Source organism: Bison bison, unplaced genomic scaffold, assembly GCF_000754665.1.
Source record: "Bison bison bison isolate TAMUID 2011002044 unplaced genomic scaffold, Bison_UMD1.0 scf7180017864115, whole genome shotgun sequence".
NCBI classification, from domain to species: Eukaryota; Metazoa; Chordata; class Mammalia; order Artiodactyla; family Bovidae; genus Bison; species Bison bison.
Genome location: NW_011494687.1, coordinates 898,611 through 908,619, shown reverse-complemented (window position 1 = coordinate 908,619; position 10,009 = coordinate 898,611). Strand labels below are relative to the sequence as shown.

Below are 10,009 nucleotides of genomic sequence, written 5' to 3'. Positions count from 1 at the left end.
AGAAAAAAAAAAAAAAGCATATGATCTGAAAAATGGTGGTCAGTGTGTGTCAATTTGTTTTGGGGTATTTTCTTGATAGTGGCATATATCAGCGTGAGAGTGGCATTTTCTTTGAAACTGTCATGTGCTATTTGCAGATCTATGTGACCATGCCCTGCACATATCCCATGATGAGCTATGAACCACTGGAGCGGCTCAGACTGACAAGCTTGATGGATCACCCCCAGGAGGGGAAGAGGGTAGCGATGCCTTTTATATTATGTTTTTACTGAAATGAACTGAAAAAATATGAAACCAAAAGTATGAACTGTGTTGTCTTTTCATGCCCAGAATTGGCCCTTACATTATGCTTGAAAATAGGAGATTCCAGACAGGAAGAAAAAAAAGGGAAGGAAAGGAAAAGCTTTGGGAATTGTATAGAGCTAAGGTAGAAGGGCAGGAGGAGAAGGGGACGACAGAGGATGAGATGGCTGGATAGCATCACAGACTCAATGGACATGGGTTTGGGTGAACTCCGGGAGTTGGTGATGGACAGGGAGGCCTGGTGTGCTGCGGTTTATGGGGTCACAAAGAGTTGGACACGACTGAGTGACTGAACTGAACTGAAGGTAGAAGGAGCCTGAACCATAATTCTTTTGTCATCTGAAATTCCTGATGGACTAACAAACTGGATAAGCATTTATTCAGTGCTTACTCAATATAATGTGTTTAGAGTCTAATTATTGTGAGAAGAGGAACCTCTGTGTTTAAGCTAGGGAACATGAATAAGTGTATAGTAGTATAGGGCTTCCCTGGTGGCTCAGTGGTAAAGAATCCACCTACAGTGCAGGAGCTGCAGGAGATGTGGGTTCAATCCCTGAGTTGGGAAGATCGCCTGGAGAAGGGAATGGCAACCCACTCCAGTATTCTTGCCTGGAGAATCCCATGGACAGAGGAGCTTGGTGGGCTACAGTCCATAGGGTCGCAAAGAGTTGGACATGACTGAAGGGACTTAGCATGCATGCATGCATTCATGGTAGTATAGGATTCTAGAAATTAGTTGTATTCATACTGATGAAACATAAGATAGAGCGCAGTCCTAAAGGAAATGGATTATTTTATCCTCTGTACCCTTCCAGATGGAGGGATCAGCAAGAGCAGACAGGAAAGGGCAAATGGATGTGATCATCTCAGCTGACAAGTAAGGGCTTTGTCAGATAGGGAGAGATGAGGTAAGAAATGTTATTGAAGGAAAGGTCTTGCTTTCAGATTCCATGCCAACAGCAACATGTCATCTCCATCCCTAGCTATGGCCAATGTGGACTATAAGTACACTACAGTGTGGACTACACACACTTTCTGTGCGTAGAGATTCTGTCCTGGGACACAGGATGAAAATGTAAAGGATACTTCTTTGAGGAGCTTCTAAAACACCCTGATCCTAAAGTGGCTGTCTCAGGGTTTGGAATGGAACATCTGTCCCAGGGAGAAACACCTGTTACTAAGGTTTATTACATTTCAAAGACTTTTTAAAAATTATTTGGCTGTGCAGGGTCTTAGTTGTGGGAACTTTTACCTGCAGCATATGGGATCTAGTTCCCTGACCAGGGATTGAAACTGGGTACCTAGCATTGGGATCGCAGAGTCTTAGCCACTGGACCACCAGGGAAAGCCCCATTTCAAAGACTTTTTAAACTAAGCACTTTAGAATCTAAGGGCCCTTGGAGGTCATAGATACCCCCAAGGTCATCTTGCAGGTTCACTTCTGCAGATGAAGTAACTGATTTTACCGATAAAGAAACTGAGGCCCACAGAAACCACAGGTCCTCAAGTTCTGTATTTAGTGGCAAAACCGAATCTATAAGCTAATGTTCCCAAATGTCAACTGATCTAATATAGCTGTGAAGTAGCTTCTGTATTAAGTCTTTTTTTCCCCTCTTCATACCTTGCACTAAGCCTGGCACATGTTCAGCAAAGCTTTCTTGTACCAGAAATCCCTATGAAATCTAACTAGCTCAGAGCAAGCACCCTGATACTAGTTGACAACTAAATTCAGGGTCAAGTGCTAACTCTTTCTCTCATCAGTCATAAGAAATGTATCCTGTCAAATCACTTTTCTAGCTGTTACTACTAAGCGTTATGTCTTCTGTGATGCAGGTGAATAATGTTCACATGCTTCATTCCCCTATGAGTATCCCCAGGATTCTGTCCATCGTCTGCTTGCAGTCTGAAAAGTTCTTCCTCTTCCACCAGAAAGTTTCTCAGAAACATAAGTGAGAGTACTCTTATGGGGAACTCAAAACTCTTCTAATTTACACACAAAAAAGATATTTACAAATTTAAATAAATAAAACAAGTTACTTGTGATGTGCCTCATTAGTTTGTCAAGGTACAGCTGTTAAGAATGTTCCAGACCAAGAGTTTTTGCCACTGGGACACAGGCATGTGTCTCATATGGGAAAGAGTGGATCTTATCATCCTTGACTTGATCCTCAGAAGGTCAGGAGGATATATTTTGCTTATCTCTCAATTCGTACCACAGGTTAGCACAAGGAACCCATGAATTTTTCTGAACCTTTCTGGAGGCTACTAAAATTATTCTAGCCTAGTATTTGGTAGAGCATATACTCAACCCTGGCCTTCCCTGGTGGCTTAGACAGTAAACAATCTGCCTGCAATGTAGAAGACTGGGGTTTGATCCCTGGGTTGGGAAGATCCCCTGGAGAAGGAAATGGCAACCCATTCCAGTATTCTTGCCTGGAGAATTCCATGGACAGAGGAACCTGGTAGGCTACAGTCAAGGGGGTCGCAAAAAGGGGTGGACACAACTGAGTGACTCACACTTTGACTTTTCACTTTCATACTCAACCTCATATTATATGGTTACACCCTAAATTTTACATGCCTTCTAAATGAGTTTATCAGAAAAATGTTAGCATTTAATGCAACATTCCCAAAGACAATGTGATAGCCTTGTTTCTTTTGTTTTTGGTTTGGTGAAGCTTACAGGATTTTAAGAAGACTCTTGAGAGCCCCTTGGACAGCAAGGAGATCTAACCAGTCCATCCTAAAGGAAATCAGTCCTGAATATTCATTGTAAGGACTGATGCTGAAGCTGAAACTCCAATACTTTGACCACCTGATGCGAAGAGCTGACTTATTTGAAAAGACCCTGATGCTGGGAAAGATTGAAGGTGAGAGGAGAAGAGGATGACAGAGAATGCGATGGTTAGATGGCATAACGAACTCAATGGACATGAGTTTGAGTAAGCTCTGGGAGTTGGTGATGGACAGGGAAGTCTGGCATACTGCAGTCCATGGGGTCGTAAAGACTGAACTGAACTGATAATAGTTTTAGTTCCCCAAACAAACTCAGGTACTTGGCAGTGACTGGACTGCCAGGGAATTCCCAAAGACAGTGTTAAATGAGATCCAGGGTGACTAGGAAAATGTATTGTGTGAAAATCTAGTCTATGTTTTAGAGGATTTTTTTTTTTTTTGCTGTAAAAGGATTCTAAGCAGGAACAAAAATCCTTTTAAATATAAGACAAAAATGAATAATAAGGGAAAAATAAATATTTTACTTATATAACACACTTATTTAATCTTTATAACTCTAAGAAATACTAGATATTACTCCCATTTTGCAGATGCAGAAAACAAGCTCAAAGAGGGTTGCGGTAGCCAAGGCTTCATCCCCAGTGATCACCTCATGCCTAGGCCAGTGGAGTCTTCATATAGTCCCTAGTGGCTCTGTAAAGTAGTACTTCTTTTATTTGTTTGAAAACTACCTTCAAGTTTGAATGCAAGCCCTCTGAATCTAATAATGTACAGTGAAAAAGCACTGTATCCACTTTTCAGCCTTTTTCCAGCCTGATTATTCCTTGTAAGAAGTCCATTCTATCCCCCTAGTCTTCTTAGGTGCTAAATGTTTGTCTCTCCTACCTTTATTACCTGTATACTGGGAAGGTCATCATTTATCATGTATTTCAGGTATGAGTGTACAAAGGTTTTACAGGATGAATGAGACTATAGTTCTTTATCTTTTTGGTTGTTTAGTTCCCCAACCAGGGATCAAACCCCTGCCCCCTGCATTGGAAGTGTGGAGTCCTAATTACTGAACCCCAGGGAATTCCCTATAGTTCTTATCTTTTAAAATATCTTTAAACATACCACTGAGCTAATGTGCCCAAGAGACAGTTAACAATGACTCAAAGTCCCCTTCCTGAGTTGCAGCTGATAATATACAGTCATCATCATATAAACAATACAGCTTAGTAGTTACAATACAGCTTCTGGAGTGAGGCCAACCTAGGTCTGAATTCCAGCAATGCCAATTATAAGCTATGATCCTGAGTGGGATACTTTATCTAAACCTTGGGTTCCTCCTATGTAAAGATACTACTATTACCTACATCCCTTAGAGTTGTGAGGATCAGTTAAGGTAATGCATGTGCCACATTTACACAGTATCTGGAAATAGTAAGCACTCAACAAATTTTGTTATTACCTATTTAAGTAAAGGAGTTTGGTTTCAGTTCAGTTCAGTTGTTGATTTGTGTCCAACTCTTTGCGACCCCATGCACTGTAGTACACCAGGCTTCCCTGTCCATCACCAATTCCTGGAGCTTGCTCAAACTCGTCCATTGAGTCAGTGATGCCATCCAACCATCTCATCATCTGTTGTCCCTTCTCCTGCCTTCAATCTTTCCCAGCATCAGGGTCTTTTCCAGTGAGTCAGTTCTTCCCATCAAGTGGCCAAAGTATTGGAGTTTCAGCTTTAGCATCAGTCCTACCAATGAATATTCAGGCCTGATTTCCTTTAGGATGGACTGGTTGGATCTCCTTGCAGACTCTTGAGGGACTTTCAAGAGTCTTCTTCAACACCACAGTTCAAAAGCATCAATTCTTCAGCACTTAGATTTCTTTATGGTCCACCTCTCACATCCATAAGTGACTACTGGAAAAACCATAGCTTTGACTATACAGACCTTTGTCGATAAAGTAATGTCTCTGCTTTTTAATATGCTGTCTAGGTTTGTCACAGCTTTTCTTCCAAGGAGGAAACATCTTTTAATTTCATGGCTGCAGTCACCATCTGCAATGATTTTTGGAGCCCAAGAAAATAAAGTCTGTCACTGTTTTCATTGTTTCTCATCTATTTTCCATGAAGTGATGGGACCAGATGCCATGATCTTAGTTTTTTGAAAGTTGAGTTTTAAGCCAACTTTTTTACTCCCCTTTTTCCCTTTCATCAAGAGGCTCTTTAGATCCTCTTTGCGTTCTGCCATAAGGGTGGTGTCATCTTCATATCTGAGGTTGTTGATATTTCTCCCTGCAATCTTGATTCCAGCTTATGCTTTATCCAGTCCAGCGTTTTTCATGATGTACTCTGTATATAAGTTAAATAAGCAGAGTGACGATATACAGCCTTGACGTAGTCCTTTCCCAATTTGGAACCAGTCTGTTGTTCTGTCTGGTCCTAACTGTTTCTTCTTAACCTGCATACAGATTTCTCAGGAGGCAGGTAAGGTGTTCTGGTATTCCCATATCTTTAAGAATTTTCCACAGTTTGTCGTGATCCATACAGTCAAAGGCTTTAGCATAGTCAATGAAGCAGAAGTAGATGTTTTTCTGCAGTTTGGTTTACTGATGAATTTTTAGGGTGTATTTTTCTACTTATCCTTGGCCACCAGAGGGCACTATTGCCCTTGTCCATTTTAAAGAGGTCATTCCCAAGGTCAAGATGACCTCAATTCTGTCTTCTCTCCCTTGTCCCCTCCAGTTTTTCAGACATGTAGCTGTATTTGGACCTATAATTCACTTGGCTGCTTTATTCATGCTAATCCTTCTCCTTTAACTTTTTTCCCCACCTCCCCAGATCCCAGATAGCTTCAGAGAAAAGACTCTAAGCCAGTTACTGAAAAATACCATTCAGTCCCTTTGATCCCTGGGTTTTCCCATTGATCTTATAGCAATGGATGTCAGGACTGAACAACCTTAAAATAAGTCTGTTGCAGGAAGGTGGACTGTTTCCAGGGCCCAAAAAGTGTCTCTTGTCTAATATTCAGAAATGAATTGTCTGAGGAGACACACATGCTGACAAAGCAAGAGACTTTATTGGGATTGGGTACCTGGGTGGAGAGCAGTAGGGTAAGGGGACCCAGGAGAATTACTCTGCCACGTGGCTCAAAGTCTCAGGTTTTATGGTGATGGGGTTAGTTTCTGGCTTGTCTTTGGACAATCATTCTGACTCAGGGTTCATCTTGGTGGCACACGCATTGCTCAGCCAAGATGGATGCCAGCAAGAAGGATTCTGGGAGGTGGTAGGACATGTGGTGTCTCCTCTTAATCTTTCCTGAACTCTTCTGGTTGGTGATGGGCTTATTAGTTCCGTGTTCCTTAGTAGGACCTCCTGTCATAAAATAACTCACGCAAATAGTTACTATGGTGCCTGGCCAGGGTGGGCAGTTTCAGTCAGTGTGTTTCCCCTAACAAGTCCATAAAGGCCTCATGACACTAGGCTCCAGGACACTGTAAGTATTATTATTCCCCACCCTTCCTCTCATCATTAGAGTTCCAGAACAGGTTACCCTCATGGCCACTCAGTAATTATCCTTTTGGTAGACTCACCCTAAGAATGCCTTCTGTCTGTCCGGGCACTAGAGTTCAGTCCTCTGGTCTGCAGGCTAGTCTCTGTGGATGATTAACCAGAGAGAAGAAACTAGGTCAAACTATTCTAGGGTTAGGAGGAAATCCTCTGTGAGATGCTAAATTGGGAGCAAGTATTGATCAGTGGAGCTTTGAAGTCACTGAGGAGATAGCTAAGTTCAGTGCTCCTCTGGGGCACTATTTATGAAGTTCTTTCCTAGGATCTGATCCCCAAGCCAAAGAAGCATTGCTTGGTAGGTGTAAAGCTAAGTATAAAGAAATCTGGCAAGAGAAAATGACTTTTCTTTCTCTCTTTCCAAGTTCAAGCTATAAACTAGGTTCTTCATAAATGAGATCTAGCTAAACCTGGCTTAGATGGTACTGAGACCTCTGAACTTTGTTACTTCTATGTAAGGAGATAAAAGGACTGTTCATCTGGGTGTAGGTCAGTTCCTCTCTGCCCTTGGGTCAATGACAGTGATAGCTTATAGAGGTAGAAAGGTTCTAAGTTCTTGTCTACCCAGAATAATTAGTCAAGAATGATATAGAAGATCACTTCAGTGCCATGGTTCATTTAACGGTCTCTGGGGAGCACAGGATAAGAGTATACAGAAGACAGACAAATACGTGTAAAGGCCCAGAGGCCCTATGAGAGTAACAGGAGTGATGTAACAAAAAAGGAGGTGATTTTGGGTGAAGGGTTGTTCTGCAGCTCCTGATCTTTTGGTTATATGTGGTATGGACTGGTTGTGTGGGATTATGTGACTGGAGTGGCAATGAGACTAACGCCCAGGACCCAGAGGCTCTGGACCGCTCTGGAAGCCCTCACATTAAGGGGGCCTTTGTAGGAGTTGCTTTGTCTGATACTCGGATGGTAAGGAATCGGCCTGTGACGCAGGAGACCTGGGTTCTGATCCCCGGGTCAGGAGGATCCTCTGGAGGAGGGAATGCCAACCCACTCCATAATTCTTGCCTGGAGAATTCCATGGACAGAGGAGCCTGGCGGGCTATAGTCCATAGAGTCACAAAGAATAGGACACGACTAAGCAAATAATACTTCGTAAGACTTGGGTTTCCTAGCACTAATCACAGAACTGACAGCTGGCGAAGACCACCCGATATTCAGGTTCCTGCCTTTGCTTTCCTTCTCCACATTTTGGGATCTGTTGGTATCTGTAATACCACGCCTTCTGCTTACCTCAAATGATTTCCAAGTAGCTAATTCTGGCATCATAGCCTGTGTCCACATGATGTCACCTCTATGGCCATTAAGTCATTAACCAATGACATTGATCAAGAAAGCATGCCAATGGAGTAGGATCAGTTGCCATGATATTAAGGGGTTGGCTTCGGAGGACCTTTCAAAGGTCAAAGGCCTTGGAGCTTTTTTTTCTAACAGCCACCTTACAGTTAACCCTAAACGTATTAAGGGCAAGGGGAAAAGCCTAAGAAGGAAGTTAACTGAGTTCTCAGGCACATACTTAACCACCTACACGCTTCTCCCCGCCCATCCACCCTCAATTAGCCCACCTGGAACGGTCCAATCCTCCCCGCCACAACTGCTGTCAATGGCTTAGGACCCGCCCCCCCCACGCACACTGGACCAATGGCCGAGCTCGAGGCGTGTCCCCTGAGAGGGGGCGGGAGCGGGTTCCGGGCGGTAGGCGGGGCCTCATCGAGGACCCCGGGCTGGGCGCCGCCGCCGGCTCATCTACTCTTTCCCTCAGCCTCCTCCTTTCAACCTTGTTCCCCTCGTCCCCGCGGCCTCTGGTGCAGCAGCGGCGCCTCCCGTTCCTGCCGCAGCTCTCTTCCCTTCTTCCCTCCCTGACAGATCCCCGAGTTCGCCCGCCATGGCTTTACTCACTGCGGCCGCCCGGCTATTCGGAGCTAAGGTGAGCATCTAGGAAGGACCGCGCGGTTCCAGGGTGGGGCTGAGGCGACTGCAGGCCCTCAAGCCCGGGGTCTCCCTCCCCTACCCAGGCGCACCCCAGCGCGTCTTAAAGGGGCCCTGCGCTTGGCTGGCCGCCTGCTCTGCTTGGAGCTCCCAGGGCTATGTGCCTTCCGGCCCACTGCGGGTGAAGTGAGTACTGCCCGCCCTGGCCTGAGGTCTTGGGCCGGTGGGGAGGCCGGACCGAGCTGTCACCCCGCGTGTCAAGGGTAGAAGAGGCGGGGGTGCTTGGCCTTGGAAAAAGGAGTGAAGAACATAGATGTATTCCACTGAGATTAGGGAAAGAGCCTGTTTGGAAGAAAGGGCTGGCTAAGAGAAGTGGCAAGGGTGAGCAGACGTGCTCACTCTATCCTGGGCCGGAGCTGGAGCCGTGGCTAATTTCAGCTTCGACTGGGTAGAGAGGTCCTTGTCAGTTTCAGAACTGCAGGCTTCCATTTCTCCAGCCCAGTGATTTAAGCCTTTAGTGACCAAGCATAGCAGTTCCTTCTGGAGGAATGCGACTCGGGTCCTCTTTGTCCTTGGGACTTTTGCAGTTACTCTATGTAGGAGGAGCTTGGGTGGGGTGGAGGGCTTGTGTAGAACCTTCTGCATGATTATCGCATGTGATTGAGGAAAACTTGTTCCTATAAACTGCAGGCTGATAAGTGAAGATAACTGGGCGGGAGATAGTAATTCCAAGGTTACGTCCTACTACTTGCTCACTTAAGTTTTACTATTGCTTTTAAATATGTTCTACCCAAGAAAGGTTCCTCTTTTGGGGGGCCCTTTTACTTTTTAAAAATTTATTTGGCTGCAGCACACGGAATCTAGTTCTCTGACCAGGGATGGAATCCAGGCCCTCTGCATTGGGAGTGTGGAGTCTAAGCCACCAGGGAAGTCCCATGGGGGGCCTTTTATTTGACTTTTGTTGTTGTTGGGATCATAAGGAATATTGTTGCTTACACAATGTCTTCAATTTCATATTGCCAAAATTACTTTTGTCTCTGGGTAACTGGGTCCTTTAAACAGAAAGACTGGTGTGCTGAGGGGTCCCAGCCTTCTAATCCAAGCAGGGACAGTCCCACAAGTGACCTTGACTCTTGCAAAGAACTTACACTTTTTTCTTCTGCAGACAAATTAAAGCTGCCAGCACCTAAGGGGAGGAAAGGAAAAACCTAGAAAGGTTTTGGCTTACAGTGTGTTATCTTGAATGGTTGGCAGATAAAGTAAAGCCTGTAGCATTTACAGGTTTTTCCAGGTACTCAGCAGCAGCAGCAGCAGCAAGGTGGAGGCTGGCCATTTAGGAGATACTTGTCTTACTTGATGGTAGTTCCTTCCACTACCAGGGAACAGGGAAAGGAAACCTCTTGGGAAATGAAGCAAGTTCTGGATAGTGTTTTGGCAGAATAGGAGATACTATAATTAGCTCATTCCAGAGCTGCTAACTCTACA

At 44.5% G+C, this 10,009-nt stretch overlaps 3 protein-coding genes across 8 annotated transcripts in view; 2 read left to right on the top strand and 1 right to left on the bottom strand.

The window, feature by feature from the left end:
* Positions 1 to 303, top strand: part of CNPY2 (canopy FGF signaling regulator 2) — a 4,348-nt gene extending 4,045 nt beyond the window's left edge. For all 4 annotated transcript variants that reach the window (XM_010839247.1, XM_010839246.1, XM_010839244.1 and 1 more), the window contains exon 6: positions 138 to 303. In XM_010839247.1, the coding sequence (XP_010837549.1) occupies positions 138 to 181 (44 nt within the window). In that variant the 3' untranslated portion in view covers positions 182 to 303. The remainder of the gene's footprint in view (positions 1 to 137) is intronic.
* IL23A (interleukin 23, alpha subunit p19) overlaps positions 1 to 8,582 on the bottom strand; it is a 33,061-nt gene extending 24,479 nt beyond the window's left edge. For 2 of the 3 annotated variants that reach the window (XM_010839235.1, XM_010839236.1), the window contains exons 1-2: positions 8,495 to 8,582; positions 6,613 to 6,675 (exon numbers count right to left, since the gene is read on the bottom strand). The gene's annotated coding sequence lies outside the window, so the exon portion shown is untranslated. The remainder of the gene's footprint in view (positions 1 to 6,612; positions 6,676 to 8,494) is intronic. The other variant, XM_010839237.1, reaches the window with a different exon arrangement.
* Positions 8,295 to 10,009, top strand: part of CS (citrate synthase) — a 23,021-nt gene continuing 21,306 nt past the window's right edge. Inside the window, exon 1 of the mRNA XM_010839249.1 lies at positions 8,295 to 8,522. Within this exon, the coding sequence (XP_010837551.1) occupies positions 8,481 to 8,522 (42 nt within the window). The 5' untranslated portion in view covers positions 8,295 to 8,480. The remainder of the gene's footprint in view (positions 8,523 to 10,009) is intronic.